Here is a 19,379-nt window from a genome sequence, read left to right as displayed (position 1 = left end):
ACTTTAAAGTGAATTTAAATAGCAGGTAAGATGTGGAGCGAATCATTTAGTTTTTTCAAAATAAAGGTTCCATCAAGTTCTTACCATTGTAATGATAGTACAGTACATTGGATCATACATGTAACTATGCAACGCTATAAAATACCAGTTTTAGTAACAAAACGATAATAAAACGTTAAAGTGAAGTTAAATTGCAAGATGTCTTTGTGATTTTCAAAATAAAAGCTTTTACAACGAACTCCAAACTCTAAAAAGTACACAGGATAAATATTCCTGTACAACAATATTTTTTACAATACATTTTAATGTAATGCTACTTTAGAGTTTGCTCCACTTTTACAGTACATATCACATAGATTTTATGTTTTCAAAATATTAAGTACATGGTTTGAAGAAAATAAGTTCCCTTTCTGTCGGTCTCTTCGACGTTGTGTCGAACCGACAGATGGGGTTCGCCCTTGAGAACCTATCAGCTTTGACTACTTTAGAAAAGGCCAATGAAATTTGGCTAATGAAATTTGCATGCCGGTCTCCGCCTCCGCATATCTGGTATAAAATGAAAACGGTGTGCAGCATGCATTCACCTGTTGTTCTTCAGAGCTATCGCTCATGAATTACTATTCCTCTTCGAAGATGAAGAAATCTAACGGCTGGATCTACGACGTGTGCAGCGGATCGTCCTTATCCTGCAGTGACCTTCCCCTGGGCGTCTCTTTGGTTCCGGAGGTGTTTGAGAATAATTTCCAAAAGGCCCTTTCAGGGCTAAACTATTTTCTCCAGCATGGCATGTCCCGCTGTTCTCTTGGGTGCGGTACCCTCATTGAGGAGGGGGACGGACACGATGCCTGCATCAAGTGTCTGGGCGTCCAGCATGCTGAGGCGGCATTTGTAGACTCCTCTTGCCCGCACTGGGGGAAACCTCCACCCTGTCAGCAACCTTCCCGGAGGAAGCGTCCCTGACGGGAAGACCCCAGGGAGACTTTTCAGGGCCTTGCCCCCACATTCTCACAAAAGGAGAGTTTTCAGTTTTCCCTGTTCCTCACAGCTGCTCTCACACTCAACTGGCAAGATGCCAGGTTGTTTACACGTGGCAGCCGTCACCACTCAACTCGACAGTGTGTGGTTAGCTCCGCCCACCAACGAACTACCCCCCTGGGAATGGTGAAGCAGACCGTCCCGCTGTCACAGTTCCTAGGTTGCGCCCTATTCTAGATCTGCGTACCCTGAACAGGCACCTTCATCGGGTGTCCAACACTGGCTACAGAGTCGAGTTCCGAGGAGAGCGTGGCACACCGGCAGCAGGAAGATGGTGATTACGCCTCTCTGCCGACGCACCCTAACCCCCTGGTCTTCCATGACCTTTCTCAGGGATGGGGTCCCTCTTGGCCAGGTCACAAGGCACGTTTTGGTGACTGACGGACGCCTCCCTGCTGGGGTGGGGTGTAGTGTGCAATGTGCACGCAGTAGCGGGCATTGGCCGGGCCCCCACCTGCACTGGCATATCAATTGCCTAGAGTTGTGGGCTGTGCTACTTGCACTGAAGAGGCTATGGCCTCTCTTGCAGGGCAAGCACGTGCTGGTCCGCTTGGACAGCACATCAGCCATGGCGTGCATCAATCGACAGGGTGGTTTACGCTCACGGCAGCTAACACGACTTGCCTGACGCCTCCTCCCGTGGAGTCAGCAGGTGATCCGTTCCCTGCGGGCCACGTACATCCCAGGCAGCCTTAACCAGACAGCCAATGCACTCTCCCGTCAGCGGACGCCTCCCGGAGAGTGACGACTTCACCCCTGCGCAGTCCAGCTCATTTGGGTGCTGTTCGGGCAGGCCCAGGAAGACCTGTTTGGCTACAACGATACCACCCTCTTGGGAACTTAATGTGGTCCTCGGGGCCCCTTCGAGCCCCTCGGAGGTTCCGATCTTCCTCACCTCTCGTGTAAGACGGCCCTCCTGATGGCGCTCGCTTCCCTCAAGAGGGTAGGGGACCCACAAGCATTCTCCGTGTCCCTGGATTACCTTGAATTCGGACCACGTTATCTTGAGACCCAGGCCTGGATCGGTGCCCAAAGGTCCCACTACTCACTTTCGGGATCAAGTGGTGAGCTTCCAGGCGCTCCCCCTTGGGGAGGAAGACCCAACCCCGTCTGTGTTGTGTTCGCCCCTGCCCATTTGTAGCGAGAGCTCACTCCACACGGGGTATAGCCTCCTCAAGGGCACGGGCCAGAGGCGCCTCTCTAGCGGATATTTGTAGAGCTGCGGGATGAGCTGCGGGATGGGCGCCTCTCTAGCAGACATTTGTAGAGCTGCGGGATGGGCTACGCCAAACACCTTCGCGAGGTTCTACAACCTCCGCGTAAATCTGCAGCAGTCGTGAGAGGCTCTCAGGCTCTTCAGAACAAAAGGTGAATGAATGCTGCTCGCCGTCTTATTTTTATATCGGATATCCGGGGGCGGAGACCGGAAAGCAAATTTCACTAGCCAAATTTCATTGGCCTTTTGTAAAGTAGTCAGAGCTGATAGGTTCTCCATCTGGCGAGACCTCCATCAGGGAACGGAGGTTTCTGACATAACCTAGATGTTTTGAGATATAACGTGAGACTGTGGGAGAGACCAAATGGCAGTTATCGCCAAAAGGCCAATTTAGCCATCAATATTCTTTGAAAGTGAGCAACTTTTGAAACCGTTGTTCCCTGCCGTTTTTTATAATCTGTAACTATGGACAGCAACATAAAGATAACAGCAGAACCACAGGCTGAAATCACTGATCTAAAGAGAAGAGTATCTGCCCTAGAAGACCAGTACAACCACAAGATTATTATAACTGACCATGCTCATATGTAATAACGTTACTCCCATGGTTTGACGATAATATCCATGTTTTAATTTTATTTGTTGGAAAATCATAGGAGTCTATTTGTATTATATTCTAAGATGTCACCACAACAATAATTTTCAGTAATACTTCACAGTAAAAATCATGTCTACACTTTTGCTATAATAAAACCATGGTTATCTTAATGGTATAGAGTAAATGTCTTATAATAATAATAATAATAATAGCTTAATATAATAAAAAACAATATCTTGATTATTTCTTTATTGATTATATTTCACGCCATATTGTTCAGATATGTTCAATACCTTAGATTAATCATCATTTACACATGTGACTGAGACGTTTCAAGTGTATGTCGTGTCTGTAGAAATTATAATGTTGGGTAATGGTATTTGAGCAAAAAAATTTAAAGTTAAAAATGACATTTTGCATTTGCAGGGAAGACTAGACGATCATCCAGGGTAAAAAGATCCCTTTGGGCAGAAGACTAAAGCATCCAATGGACTGTTCTCTTTGTGGAAAAACAATATCAACAGAATCATCCCTTAAAACTCACATGAGCCGTCATATTAGAAAGATCTACCGGTGTTCGCAGTGTATACATACATGCTATTATTTGCATACCTATACAAAACATAAGAGGTTTCATGACAGGAAACCAGCTGAATCTGAAGAAAAATAAAGGATTACCCCTGAAATGTATGTGAAAAATGTTCCCTTAAATATCACATGAAGCCTTTTAACTGTCAATAGACCCACATGAAGCATAAACAACACACTGGAGAGAAACTGTACAAATGCTCCTACTGTAAAAGGCAGTTTAGACTGGAGTTGTGTTTAAAAGAACACACAGGAATGCACACTGGAGAGAAATCTTCCCAGTGCGCTTAATGTGAAGAATGTCTTCTCACATTCTGTAACCTAGAAGACATACCGACAAACACATCCCCAAAGAATTTCACACACAAAAGCCATTTCATGGACATGCACTGTGACATGTTTCTGTTAAAATAAACTCAAAATTGTTCTGCTTTTCTAGAATTTAAAGACAGATCTATTGGAGGGACTTTTACCCAACGCTCATTGGTGGAAAAGATGTGCTCTTATGTTAAAATATGAATATGTTGCTTTCTGGAAAAGCGCACCAGATTTAAGTATAAAACATGGTTCCTATTCAGGTTTTAGGCATTAATAGTTCCCTCAAAAGTGAACCATAAGACAGTCACAAAGAAAGCTATGGGGTCTGGTATTTATAGTGTAAATATAATGCTTCTTTCTCCTCCTTCGAAAAATGAACTATGTTGTTTTATAATAGTAAAATGGTTTTATCCATTGTTTTATTTGCAATTCTATTGCTATTTTTATAACCACATTACACTTTTATCATGTAGATAAACTATGAATAAAACCATGGTTACTTTTGTAAGTAAGAAACACTGTAGAGATGTTTACATACTGTATTGCTTAATAAAAGTTTAATCGTTGTGATATTTTTGGATCATTTTTAAATAATCCTTAATTACAGTTAAGAGATCTTAAAAAACAAACTTAATCCTGAATTGCATGTTGCAGGATAAGCTCCAGCAACCTGATATAAGCAATATAGTGTTGTATTGCTCTAAATGCCTATTTTTGTTTGTCACCCATAACAATGTGACAATTCAAAATAACTATATACACCGCAGAATTATCGAAAACATAAAAACACTTTTTTGCTTTACTCCTTCACTTTCCATATTTATTAAATGCAAGAACATATTTTAATATATTCTTAAAAAAATTACATTATCTGAAAAAAAAATACAGTCTACCTGGGCATTTTTCAGCAATGCAGGATGTTTTCAATGCTTTTTTATTAGAGGGACTTTAGAAGGGACAATATTAGTGAACTGCTCTGTGGATGTGGTGTTCCCATCATACAAAAACTGTACTAGCTTAATACGATTTCTTTACTATTTATTATTTGTGTTTCACTCCGTTGAAGTTTGTTTTAAATTATTTGTCTCATCATTGAAAAGACTTCGAAATTCACTTTTTAAATAATTTGATGGCTTTGACCAACTTTTATTTTGAAGCCCGGGCGGGGTTGAGGAACTTTTGCTGCGGAGTTAGAAGTGGGCGTGGCCGTCCGTCGCATGACGCAGTGCGTTGCGTGTCGCGCAGTGTCGTCAGAATCTCTGCTGCGGCACTGTACAGTCACATGACAGGCGACTAGCAGTCGCGTATGGAGCCTCTTCACCATCAAACTTTTCTTTGATGATCTTTTTATTGTGTTCGGGTGATGGGCAGTGGAGGGATTTTTGACGGCATGTGATCTCCGGTGATATGTCAGGTTGGTTTAATATTACAGTCTGCAGGCACGCTTGTGTTAACAATATACGTTATGCAATGTAAATTTTCCAATAACACAGTGTCTAGTTTCTCCTTTGCTTTGTTATGCTGTTTAAAATGGACAAAGTTGTGTCATATCAATAGGTTTGTTTGTGTGATCGTTAGGTTTAGACTGTTCATCAAAGCAAATGTTTACACAGTAGCTCAACGCTCCTTTTGACCGATGTTGACAAGTCCAGCAAATCTATTCCGTGTTATGAACTTCGTGATATCACAAATGCCAATTTGCCAAAAAGTAAATTTAAAACATGACATTTGTATTATATATAATTGTGCAGAGTCATGCTCAGAATGGGCTTGTACTGTGTGTTGGCAAAATCTTTGAACTTGAAAAAGTTGTATTATTTGAATTACATTTTTTGTTTAATTTACATTAAGGGATGCACTGTTAGGTTGTTTTATGTTCTCAAATATTAAATGTTAAAGAAACACTATTGTTTGTTGTTTAATGTGAAATCAACAAATCATTTTCCTTGGATCAATTTAACATTTAATCAAATATTAAATATGAGAATATGATAACAATTTATTATACAGTATTATATATTTCTCATTACTTAAATGTATAATTACAAGACATGACGACAATATAATGTATTGCACAGAGCTACACATCCCTCCAGCCAGATGTAACATGATAAAATGTTTGCATTTATACACTGTTTCTGTTTATTATTTTGTAGCTTATCTTCTGCGTCATGTCTGTGGATGGCCCCCGGACCTCTGTCTTCACCTTTGAGTCTGCAGTACACAGCCATCATGTTCTCCGCTCGCTGGACGAGCTGAGGCGGAAGGGGATCTTGTGTGACTTGAAGGTGGAAGTGGAGAGCAGAAGCTTTCGTGCTCACTCTTCAGTGTTGGCTTCCTGCAGCGACTATTTTTACACCAGACTGGCGAACAACAGCCGACCAAACCTCACTGTCAGCTTACCAGTCGAGGTAATGCTTATTAGGGTTGGTGGTTTGAACCTGCATGCTTTTAACAATTGCTTAAGCTATCATAGGATGCTTATTTTGATAAAAGCATTTAGAAAATGCAGTTATTTAAAAGAAAATAATCAAAAGTTATCCTTGTTACTTTTTTAATTTGCATTTCCAGTTGTACTGTGTGCTATTCAGTGCTTAACATGATAATAAAAAAAGTCTGCGTGCAGAGATGCAACAATGTGAAAATTACACATCACGATTATAGCGGACATCACGGTTATCGGTATTATTGCGGTTTTGTCGCGGTGTGCTGGATATATCCAACAAGTTCTCATGCAACGTTTTACATGGTTGTGACTTGTTAAAAGCACTTTCGGTTGTCATAAACAACAAATTAATAAAATGAATATTAAAGGTCTCATGAACTGCCCTTGTTTATTCTTTTATTTTGTTGTATGAGGTCTACTTATGACGTCCGTGTGGTTTTTACATTAAAAAACATCAAAATCAATAAGTAATAGGCTATTTTCAAAGCTGGTTTTGAGGCCAGCTCTACAAACGCTCAGTTTTAATGGGCGTGCCGCATTGAAGACACTTGGAAGTAAACGTCCACTACTTTGATTGGATAGCAGTTTGCTTAGTTGGAGGCTTCTGAGAATTTGGTTGGAGACGTAATGTTAGGTTACACATTAGGACCATTCACAGTTTTCGCACGGCATCAGTATTATCTGGAGACATCCTGTGATTTATAAATGACCCCCCCACATCATTATTTTGATTTTGCTCAAATTTACAGACTTTTTTCCCGGATGTGATGGCAAAGCTTTGCTTATAGTTTGTATAGCATATACTTGTATTGTTTAATGATATATGACCGTACCTGTCAGCATTTGCGACCAGTGATCCCGAACCAGACAAAAGATCACCACTATTGTGGGTCTCAGATGTTACGAGAGTTTCCATGATAAATAAACAAACGGGAGACTCACGGTAACTTATGGATATCACCCGGCATCTATAATACAAACAAACTTCAAAGCAGCCTCCATTATTCGTAAACAGTGGATAAAACCTTGAAAAATTATATATGAGCCCATCAAATCACAGAGGTGGCGATTAATACAATTAATACAAAAGACTAGAGGTCCGAATAGTGCTCAATATTATAATAATAAAGTGGCACAATATTTCGCTATCTTAGCAGTATCTTAGCAATAATATTTAGCCATATTTAGCTATCAGTTCTGACACTTACATGATGTTCGCATGAATACTATTCGCTCTTATATATCAAAAGCTCTGGTTAAAATTGTGATCTTAATTCTGGCACAATGGGATCAAAAAAGTTTCTCTTGTTCAGGTTGAACACACCCTTAAGGAAATCAGACATTCATTCAAACGCAATCTAAATCTGAAAATCATCTGTCACCATGTGTTGTGAGTAATCTGGTGTACTTTAGGTTCAAGAGACACCTGCAGTCATAAGAGCGATCACCAAAAAACAGACAGAATTGAATGGAGCTTTAAAATCATCAGTCTTTCCAAAGAAAACCTTCAGTTAGGGTTGTGCGATATTGAGGGAAAATGTGATATGTGATAGCATGCTAAATAATGCGATATGCGATAAGATATTTATTTTTCTAAAATCAATTTAAATTGTATTAAAATACATAAAAAAATATATATAACCAACATATGTTTCACATTATTTTATGGGGAAAAAAGCATCACTACAATTTCTGATAGATTTGTGAAAAATACTGCCATATCTTTAGCTTTCGAACGCGGATTGTTGATTGATTTGCGTCAGAGTACATGCACGCTAGCATTCGCACGCACGTATATCCCAAATAACATCCGCTTGCCAGATATACTACTATCCCCATCAACCTAAAACTTTGACCATATATAACTTTTCGAAGAAAAGTTTATTGCAAAATATCGCGGTATGCACATTTGCGATATGTCGATATATTGCACGGCCCTAGTTTCAGTATATCTACATTTTGCACTAAAAGCCCTGTGATCACTAATAAACGGGACCAGACGAGGATGAATATGTATGCCTCATATCAATAACATTATTTTATTTGTTTACTATGCAGTCTTGACTCCCGTGTTTCATAATGCCGCGTTTCATAATGCACCTTTGTTATAATATTGCTAACTTTTGCCGGCTCTGGACAGTATTTACAGTCAGTAACGATAAGTTGGTACTGTTTAATGATTACAAAAATATGACCGGTAGCTGCATGAAATGATGTATCAAAATATTGCGAATGTCCATATAGAAATGGCCCGCGATAATATTGACAGATTTTGTATGTACTGCAATAGGAAACCAAGGCTACTCACTTTCCTTTTTTCAGACAAAATCTGAAACATGGATGTTGGGTATATAATTTCCCGTTTCTAATTATATTTATATTATTTAAATAGATTTTAAAACTTAAAGCATTATATGATTGCAAATCACATTATTTAATAAGGTATCACATGCACATTTGTCTTCGATATCGTGCAGCCCTATTATTAAAAGATAAATGTTTGTCCAGGATTATTATTGTAATGCACAATACGTTGGTAATTAGGCAACGGCGGCACCCTTTGACTTGCATTGGTTTTGTGTCTATACAGTGGGTACCGCCGTTGTTCGATTACCAACATTCTTCAAAATATCTTCTTTTGTGTTCTGCGGAAGAAAGAAATTCATACAGGTTTAAAAAAAAAAAAGAGAGTCAATAAATGATGACAGAATACAACAATTTGGGTGAATTATCCCTTTATCTAATAAAGGTTATAGCAAAAAGAGCAAAGAATCTATTGAGCTACTCTAAAGGGTGAGCTACTGAGCTTGTCCTTTATGTCCCTATCAAAGTGCCTCTTAATTGGGTTGTTGTTGTAGCCCACCGCTGTAAAATGGGCTGTGAGTTGTAAATAGAGTACAACAATAACCACAAAACCTGAATAATGTTGTCATGCAATAATTATGAATACATCATTAATCTTTTAAGGTCACCGTGGAAGGATTTGAGCCCCTGCTGCAGTTTGCTTACACGGCGAAGCTTCACTTTACTAAAGAGAACATCCTGGAGATTCACAGATGCGCTAAACTTCTGGGATTCCACAACCTGGATAAAGCCTGCTTTGAGTTCCTCATCCCAAAGCTGTCAGATGGTGGAACGGCTGCACAAGAAGTTAAGCAAAATGATGTGAATAACTCATCGCATGAAAAATCTCAAGCCGATTGTGGGAACAACATCCCAACTGATGACCGAAACTCTGATACCGGAAAAGATAACGTAGCTCAAGATGCAGAAAATCCATGCGCAACCCCTTCTACAGATTGTCCCCCAGATGTCTCACGTGACAAAGAAATGCAGTTAGATTTATCGCCTCTGCACACGAAAAGCACTTCGTACCACATCGCCGCAGGACAGGATCAGTTTTTCTTGCAGAACTCCGGCCCGCATTTGCCCTCAGCGGCTCGGGCTGAACTTTGTCCGTTCCTCTCCATGTCTGGAACTGGCGACGATGAGAAACTTCATTCTGCTACAGCTGGCTGTGGCGAAGACATTCTAGCAATGGAGGAAGAACTAGCAATGGATGTGCATTGTGTTTCTACTGAACCCTCCACAGATAAAGACCTCAACATACCCAACATCACAGAGGGCCACTTCGACCAACATGAAAGGGATCTGATTCCACCTGCTGACTGCAGCCATCTCTGTCCCCTCAATTCTACAGAAGCAAGAAATGTGTTGGATAGCATCGCCAACCAGGTCTTCGATACGACTGAACAGGCATTCTCAGATCTCGCCCCTAAAGACGGCATTGCAGAACGGAGCACGGTGGAGAGGGAAGTGGCCGAGCATCTCGCGAAGGGCTTTTGGCCCGATTTGAGCTCCACGCTGACTGAGCAGCTACCTTTGGACTCCATCGAGCAGTCGGCCGCAGGGAACAGCTCGGACTTCCACTGGTTAAAACATTTGGATCTGGGTGCTGCGCCCGATGACTGTCCATTCCTGAGGGACCTGAGCTCCAACGGAGGGCAGATGTCGGGAGGGGATAGTCTGTCTAAAGAGGACACCGGAGACAGTTCCTGCATATCACCCATTAACTCGAGGGAGAACTCCGAGTGCGAATCGGATGTAGATAGTGAGCAGTGTGACACCAACGGACAAGTACAAGAGGTGTGCGTTCTAGCACTCATTGATGCATTGAAAACACAACTTGAACAATTAATTTTTATAAGATATACTTGTTTCCTGACTTGCATGAGTTAAATGTTTCAGCAATTTGTCTGTGTTTAGAAACAGATGGAATCCTCCGCTGTGCGATGTTGACACCATTGTCTTCTTTCCAGGTGGATCTGCCGTTCCCCGTGGAGCAAATCTCAAGCATGACCCGCAGAGCATTCCTGCAGATGTTGAAACAGCAACGGCTGACCCCAGAACAGCTGGAGTTTGTTCAGGACGTGAGACGGCGCAGTAAGAACCGCGTGGCCGCACAGCGCTGTCGCAAGAGGAAGATCGACTGCATCTACAGGCTGGAGGGAGACATCAAAAAACTGGTACGATCGTTTATTATTTTTGTGAAATTTTATAGAAAGATGTTAAGCAAGTGCTTATTTTTTGTTAGAATGAGTTTAGGCACAATTTTTGCATTAAAATATCTGAAAACCACTATTCCACTGAAACCACTACTGGATTTACAGTGCAAGTCAAAAGTTTGAAAACACTTCTTTTAGAATAACTATTGAAGTCTATTATTTGTTTGTTTAAGAAAGTAATTTCAGACATTTAAGCATACACCTTGAGATTAGATTTATAAGGTCATCAGAAACATTTCAGTTAAGCGTTTCCAAACTTTTGACTGTTTCTGTATTTTTGTTAATAACATTTTTCAGAGAATATCAACTTGCATTGAATTGAGAGAAATTGCGTTTGACTTCATGCACCGCTGTGCAGAACAAATGCTGTATGAAATCGACGTATTGCATGAACATTTTTCTTTGAAAATGACATCTTGTTCCATTGGTACATAAAAACCATAGTAAAAACTAAATATACTCAAACGTATTTGAAATACATTTATGCTGAGTTCATGCTGAGTATACTGCAATCCCATTTACATATTAAAAAATGTAAAATTGTCCCAATAAGCATACACTAGATCATTTACATTTAGTCATTTAGCAGACGCTTTTATCCAAAGCGACTTACAGGTGGGGTAGGCAATGGAAGCAATTGGGACAGCATAAGTACATAAGTAGATGCATGCTTACAGGCACAAGTCAAAAGGCTCAAACCCTAAGCGTCTTAATATTGAGGTCCCTCCCTAGATAGGGCTTGGGTCTCACTGAACTCCCTAGACACTACATAGCAATGGCCGGCATTGGTCAAGATCACCTATGGCCTAGAATCGACATGCATTTTTGAAAATTGTCCAAATGAAATTTCAGATCCATTGAGAATATAAGGGAAAAGTCTGTTGAAAAATGCAATAACCCGCTAAATATGTAATATGCTAATGTATTATAGTAATGCTATACATTTGTAAAATAATATTTAACTATACTACAATTTTTTTAAATCTTTATTTATAGCAACATACATGTTTGACATTCTTTCTGATCGTTGATCATCTTCCACATTTATGTGTATGCGCATTAGTGTGCCAGAAACTGCATCGGTAACTGAAACTATACATAACTTTATGAAACATTACAATCATTCAGCTATTGCAAACTTTTGCGATAGCCACATTTGTGATCATTCGAATATTATGCTGCCTTCATTTTTATTGTGAGGCTGGCAAAAAATCTTTTTCTTTGAAATTCAATAGCTTACACTAACTCCTGTTTCTGCGCTCATCAGATGAGCGAGAAGGAGAAGCTACTGCAAGATCGGGACCAGCTGAGGATCAGCATGGAGGAGCTGCGCCAGAACCTCTCAGGTCTGCGTCAGAACCTCAGCATGGACCCCTCGCCGCAGTCCGAGCAGCTGCAGACGCTGGCCAGGTACGTCTCCTCTGACTGTCCCACCTCCGTGCTCCTCACCCCCATGGCCTCCCCCAGCCTGGCTGGACCAGACCGGGAAGCCCAAGCCAACACCCGCCTGGACGCCTTTCTCTCAGACAGTGTCGCAGAAGACGCGGCAGTGCTCGACTCATCCATCGCATTCCTGCAAGACAGCATTCAGACTGCTGTTACACAACCCTCAGCTCCGGAGGTAACAGAGTAAATCGACTTGTGACTGGTCCGAAATTTCAGTTTTACTCAGGAGCTTTTTTCCACGTGATTTTGAGCATGATCCATTTACCAGGAGCACGTTTTTTAACGTTTGTGTGTAACCAAATTTGCACTTTTACCAGGAGTTTCATATGGAAATTTTCAGTGTTCTATTGGCTGATTTGCTATGGATCCGTAGTAATTTGACATTAATGAGCAATCTTATTTTTACTGTAGTATTATTCATTTCTCTTACACTGCCACAGCAGACAATCGATTATGTTAGAAAAATATGTTATCTATAGCATAGAAACATTCCAGTGTAGCCTATTACCGTACGTCTATGGCATTACCGGCATGGAAATTGTGTATTAAAATATGCATCTCTGTGTCTTTAAGTATTCATATATGCATACTGTATGTCCTTTGTCATAGTTGTAATGCATATAACACAACTGCCATGTAAGTTTACATGGATACTAAATAAGGTTTGTCAAAATACTTTAAAGGGACAACTTGAATTAATCAACCTCAAGTTGTTCCAAACCTGTATGAATTTGTTTGGTTGAACACAAAGATGTTTAGAAAACTGACCTTTCTGGGGCACCATTGACTTCTATAGTTGGAAACATGTAAATGGTAGTCAAAGGTGCCCCGAAACTCTTGAAAATATCTAATTTTGTGTTCAACAGAACAAAAAAAAGAACAAAGAAATTATACAATATATTTTTTCTACTATGGTAATCAATGGTGTCCAAGAAATGTCAGTTGCTAACATTCCTCCCAAATATCTTTCATTGTGTTCAACCAAACAAAGACGTGTATGAAGAACAACTTAAGGGTGACTAATCCATGACAGGATTTTTTATTTTTGGGTGAACTATCTCTTCAATAAGAGAATCCATAACTTTTGCCTCTGTATCGCCATTTCTGTTCAAAATATAAAATGTATGCAATATGTTACTTTATGTACAACTCCTCATGTGGGTTAAAGGGGTACTTCACCAAAAAAAAAAAAATCTGTCATTATTTACTCACCTTTGTATTGTTCCAAATCTATATAAATGTCGTTGTTCTGATGAACACAAAGATATTTGGAAGAATGCTTTTGACCAGACAGATTTGTCCCCCCCTTAAGGGGAGTCCCATAGTAAGAAAAAAATATTTTTTCTGTTGAACACAAAAGAAGACATTTTGAAAAATGTAAGACAGCAATTTTGGGACAGATTTGACTACCATTGTATTTTTTTTCTATGGTAGTTAATGGGGGGGAACAATCTGTTCTTCCAAATATATTTCTCTGCGTTCATCAGAACAGAAAGAAATTTATACAGATTTGGAACAAATCGAAGGTGAGTAAATGATGACAGAATCTTCATTTTTGGGTGAAGTATCCCTTGAAGGACAAATTATCTTTTAATGATATTTACCTGGCAGCTCGAATTCTACCTAAGTTAGGAAAACCTTGCAAATCAGATTTGACTTGCTCAACTGATTTGTGTTTATAACCCCCCAAAAGTTCAGAGACTTATTTTCGTCAGTTTAGAGTCAGACATTTCCTTGGTTAAGGCACTATTTCCTTTTTAAATCCCCATTTAATAATATTTTACCATATTTTTGTAATACTATGGATAGTATTCAACAGCTTAGCTAACCAATAGCTATTTAAGCAAATGTCTCCAAACCATCTTGGAGACGTGTCTGATATGGAATGCCCACTTCTTATGGGCCACGCATTTATGTCATGCTCTACAGTCTTGTTTCACATTATGTGTTACTAATCGATGTTGACTTCAAAGCTTTATTTAACCTCACATGCACTTACCCTCATAGAACACGTACATCTGGCAGACATCTGCAATACATTGTTTGTGCATTATTTGCAATACATCTTGGAGACGTCTGCTGTCAGATGTCATCTAGACATTTAGAAGATGTCTGTAAAATGTTTATGATTTAGAAAGTAGGTAAAACTGCTCTTTCTAAGACTTTTATCAGATGTTTTTACACAGCAGATGTTTTCCAGATCCCCAGATCTTTAGAAGACATTTTACAGACGTACTGTTCCAGTGCTGTCTGGGTACACAGGTTTCATGTTATTGTTCATTTTTACTTTTGTTTGCCTTTGTTTTAACCCTGTAACCGAAATATTGTAACAAACTCAGAAAGGACTGTATCATTCACTTTTCATTTTGATTTAGCAAATAAAATGACAAGCCAATATTGTGAATCGTTCTACTATGTGTTCAATGCATGTGCAGTAAGTGGTGCTTTCTAAGCACAACACTAATTCTATGGCTGAGCCTGTGACTTTTGAGTATTAAACTTACAGTATGAAAGTGTTATAAAGTATTTTAGTATTACTTGTTCAACACTGTTTGTGCTTGAAAATGAATATTTAACACATGGTTTGTTAACAAGAAGTTTGATATTATGTTTCCTTCATGGACAAAGGAAGTCAAGCTAGTAACTACCTATGCTGGCAAATGCCAACAACGACTCAAACATCTTAGCAACTAAAAAAGAAGTTACAGTAAAGTCAACCTCACCATGAAAAAGTCGTTTTTACCAAATGTTTTCACAATATTGATGAAAAAAATTGGTGGTTTAAATGTGAAGTCTCAAAGTTTTTAAAAATCCCATTTTGGGGTTGTTGACTCCATGTTGTTGTATGTTGAAGTGCTTCTAGTATATGGCAAAGAATATCTTTTTGTTCAAATACTAGTTTTTGTATCCAAGACGGCAGTTAAAGCAGCGACGCATATAATTGGGTTTTTAAAGTCACTGTAAGGTTTCATAAACACAGGGATTTCACAATTTTATCCTGCAAGTGCTTAGTACACATCTCATTTTAAGGCTCCTCCACGATGAAGATAAAGTTGTGTTTGCCCTCCAGCACTGAATTAAACTAATCCTCCGTGTCTCGGGAACACTGCTTTTAATCAATAGAAAAACCCATTTACTTCTGGTTTGTATGTCCGCTCAAGGTCACAGTGCGTCATCACCACCATTGCATTTGGCCCGCCTCATGAACCTAAACAATACCAATTTAAAAACACTTGAGTCTTGTCTTTTTAGTGTATTGATTGTTGCTAAATTTATTGAAACTAACAAGATTCAGAAGAGCATTGAAAACTCAATCATTTATCTTTTAGGCTGTAATTAGTCTGTGTGCCCCTACAGATTTTAAGCTCTGCTTTTAATTGTACTTTCAAGGTGATCTCATTTGTTTACCTCGCCCATGCATACTAAACGCCTCCAAATTACTTTTTCATTTGTTTTTTCTTGCAAAGTCTTTAATGAGGGGTGCATTTAGAGGTATTCCAGAGGCGTAGCCGAAATGCCATAAAATCACTGGCAGGGATTATCCACTGCATGTCCTTTGCATAGTAATCATAGATGACTTAAACTACAGCACAATAGTCATACAATACAAAGACAAATGAAAGACTTGTTATTAGACGAAATTTAAGAGAATAAGGAAATTTCGAAAATGTGTATGTTTATTTGTTACAAAGTAACTACCATGTATGCGTTCCCTGAATCAAACCCATGACCTCAGAGCTGAAGAAATATAAAACTATGTTTTGTTAATATTCTAATGCTCTGGGGTATATATCAGTCCTAATAATTGCATCTCTAAGCATGACATGTTTTACTTTGATGACTTACAAATGCATACTTCACTCTGGCAAGTTGTCACACTTCTCACTATAATGAATTGTCTTTTTTTAAATAAAAATAAACACTTTTGAACATTGTCCATTGTTATTACCCAAGAAAAAAAGACAAAAACACAAAATGATACTCAACACAAAGTGCTGTCTCTGCCAATAATGTAGTGACTTTTAAGAATATGTAAAAAGTCCTCTGCACTACAGAAATGTAACATATAAAATACTGTATGTGGTTGATGAATGAATCGTACATGTGTCCTATGGTGCGACAATAAAATTTAGAAAACAAACTGTTAATATAACAATGCTATATATTATTAATATAAATATACATTTGAATTTTTATCATATAATATAGCATTTTTTCCAAAATATTTGTAGTCACATAGAACAAATTTGCCTATTAGTAAACCCATATAAAAGCTGCCCCACTCCAACACATATAAAACATACTTATGTCTTAAGAAAACAATTAAACATTTGGGTTAAAATCTGTTTTTGACTTGTGTAATTTTGACGTCAAAGCTTATATCTTCTGAGCTATAAAGCTATGTGACAGTCTATGTGACACCTGTAAATGAATATACAAACATTGTGATTTTTTATCTGTGAACAGATGCTAAAAATTAAGTCCAATGTCCAAAAAATGAAAAACAGGAGAGGATTTTTATAGGATTATGAGGATGGTGACTATTTTAAGTAATAGTACCAGTCATATCCTCAGTCCTCATCAGCAACTATAATAGCTCATGCAAATCATTTCAAGTCTTTTTTTAAATGTTGTAATGTCAACCAGTTTTAAACACTGATTCCATTAATTTAAGCTGATCCTCCAATAATAATTAATAGTTAAATATACACACAGTCTTTGTGAGCACAGTAAAATGTAATGTCTTTGTTTTGATTATCCTGTAAGCCTCAGTCTAGATTTAAGGATGAATACACTGCATAACCGTTTCTTCTTTTATCTTCCTAATCCTTTCCTTTATTTTCTCTGCCAGCCTGCGCTATGGATTACGTAAAGCAGTCACCATGGCGGTAAAGTAAAAAGAGGAAAAGGATTTTAAAGTTTCAGCAGAAAGCTACTTAAGGTTGGAAACAAACAAAATCTCTGAGAATAAAACGAGTTTTTAGGTGCATTGATGTGTTTAAACTTTAGGGGGCAGCAAGTTGCCAATAATCTGACAGTACGAGCAAACTTCAGTACACTCAGTAAAAAAAAGACAACATCTCCAGCATTCAGCTCAATGTGATTCACTCTTAAAATACGTAAAAAACACGTTTAATGCAAAAATGATACTTTGTAATTTGTTAGGTGTGAAATGAGCACATACATATATGGATGGTTTCTTAAATACAATGGGAGTGCATATACCAATTGAAAAAGACAAATTGAATTCTGGGATTTCGTAAAACCTAAAAAGTGTTTATTTACCCTCATATAGTTCAAAACGTGTATGTGACTCTTTCCTCAGTGGAACACAAAATAAGATTTTTTGGGGAAATGATTTTGTGCCCATACAATGAAAGTCAATGGGGGTCAATGTTGTTTGGTTACCAACATTCTTCAAAATATCTTCTTTTGTGTTCTGCAGAAGAAAGAATGTGATGCAGGTTTGAAATAACATGAGGATGAATAAATGAAAATCATTTTTTTGCTGAACATTTCAAGCTCATGGTTAATTGGATGGTGCTCATTTCTCCATAGATGTCTTGGTTCACAGTTAAGTGTACACTGTAGTAATATGAATTGTCATGTCAATATTTGTGGCATCTGCTTTGTACGTTCTAGAAATATAATTATTGTACATAGTTTGAGGTGGAACTGTATGTCTTTAAACCCAAAGAATGTGGTGTTGGCACATTAATAGTGGTTACCGGTGTCAGCATGAAGAGGCAAACACAAATCTGAGTTTGTGCATATTTTACTCAGTACTTTCCGAGTTTTCATCTTTACTTACAGAGGCATAGTTTGAAAAAGTTGGATATTTAATGTAAAAGCAACCTCACACATTTTTTTCCCGTACACAGCAAAAAACAACAAAGCAAATGAGAAGTTCTTAGAAAAATGCCTTAATTCTATTCGATGTTATAAAGAGTGAAACGAAGTATGAACACTGAAACATGTCTTGTAAAAATGTACATTGAAGGTTATGCCTAACCAGAATCGTCATATGTTTCGTTGCAAACACAAAGGCAATAATGGTGATAGTTGTTCTGACTTTCTCATGAACAAATCTGTCCACCTTATAAAAAGCACTAATAATCATAATAACAATGCGTTGTTTGTCCATCAGAGTGCTAAAATGATGTATTATTAGTGTTAAGAATGAGTCAGACGTACTTTCTATTGACTGGCTAAAATGGAATCACAAACATGTAGCAGAAAACCCAGCAATAAAGACTGAAAATTCAATTAAATAAAGAACTTACTGAAATATACACGTTATATACATTCCCTGTGTTGGGAGAAAACAAACAAACAAACATCTTTACTTATATAAATGTAAAAGTATGGGACACTTGAAATAGATATTTTGAACATTTTTTCATACAGTATGTATATTTATATATATGCATATATGGGATCCTATAGCAGTATTCCACCAATAATCACTTTAGCAAAGTAATATACAGCAATATTATTAACAAGGGTCGTCAGTGAAATAAATACAGAACATTTCAAACGAAACAATGTCGATGTTCCATTCAAATGCCAAACAAACGATTCCCATTGAACCGTTCACAAAGCGCAAACAAAACTACATTCACACCATGATAAAAGACGATTTTAATTAGGCTCTTCTTTTCATCCTGAGACTGCCTAAAACCACAACGTCTTACAATGACTTTGTGCTTACGTTTGATACATTTTCTGTTTTGAAATGAAAGCCGGCGGGCAAATCTTAACAGTGCAAGAATATACAGACAGCTAATGATGGAAATAGAAAAGAATCTGGTTTCTAATGGTAACACACCAATTTGTGCTTCATTAATTTCCTTCCATCAACCAGTTTGTTAATGGTGTCCATATATTACATAATTGCTTGTATTTGTTCTTTGCATCTCGCATGACGTTCTTCATTACCGGGTGTACTCGAAAAACAAACAAAAGAACACCCACTTTCACGATGAAAAACGCACGCACACACACACACACACACACACGCACACACAAAACAATAGACAAAACAGGATATTTACATTATACATCTCACGTATTCTTGTCTTAAAGCGTAATTATTGGCAAAGCCAAGGTTTTCCGGCTTGAGATGAACCACATTTCTTGCCGCTCCCTGGTAATATCTGTAAAAAG

General features: G+C 38.3%; 2 protein-coding genes across 3 annotated transcripts in view; one reads left to right on the top strand and one right to left on the bottom strand.

The window, feature by feature from the left end:
* The first annotated feature begins 5,000 nt into the window (after positions 1-5,000).
* bach1a (BTB and CNC homology 1, basic leucine zipper transcription factor 1 a) lies at positions 5,001-14,616 on the top strand. The gene is made up of 5 exons (XM_056757216.1): positions 5,001-5,169; positions 5,912-6,166; positions 9,169-10,347; positions 10,521-10,727; positions 12,034-14,616. The coding sequence occupies exons 2-5, from the start codon at positions 5,927-5,929 to the stop codon at positions 12,397-12,399; spliced, it is 1,992 nt and encodes a 663-aa protein (XP_056613194.1). The 5' UTR covers positions 5,001-5,169; positions 5,912-5,926; the 3' UTR covers positions 12,400-14,616.
* Positions 14,617-17,608: 2,992 nt separating this feature from the next.
* Positions 17,609-19,379, bottom strand: part of cadm2b (cell adhesion molecule 2b) — a 171,274-nt gene continuing 169,503 nt past the window's right edge. For both annotated transcript variants that reach the window (XM_056755942.1, XM_056755943.1), the window contains one exon: positions 17,609-19,369. In XM_056755942.1, the coding sequence (XP_056611920.1) occupies positions 19,264-19,369 (106 nt within the window). In that variant the 3' untranslated portion in view covers positions 17,609-19,263. The remainder of the gene's footprint in view (positions 19,370-19,379) is intronic.

Source organism: Triplophysa dalaica, chromosome 9 (assembly GCF_015846415.1).
Source record: "Triplophysa dalaica isolate WHDGS20190420 chromosome 9, ASM1584641v1, whole genome shotgun sequence".
In the NCBI taxonomy this organism is placed as follows: Eukaryota; Metazoa; Chordata; class Actinopteri; order Cypriniformes; family Nemacheilidae; genus Triplophysa; species Triplophysa dalaica.
Note: the sequence above shows the minus strand (reverse complement) of the source record. Positions and strands in the feature narration are given on the sequence as shown.

Excerpts from the sequence above, each read along its gene's own strand:
- bach1a (XM_056757216.1), top strand. The coding sequence starts at position 5,927 with ATGTCTGTGGATGGCCCCCGGACCTCTGTCTTCACCTTTGAGTCTGCA. Across the intron at positions 6,167-9,168 it reads CTGTCAGCTTACCAGTCGAG|GTCACCGTGGAAGGATTTGA; the intron begins GTAATGCTTATT and ends TAATCTTTTAAG. Across the intron at positions 10,728-12,033 it reads AGGGAGACATCAAAAAACTG|ATGAGCGAGAAGGAGAAGCT; the intron begins GTACGATCGTTT and ends TGCGCTCATCAG.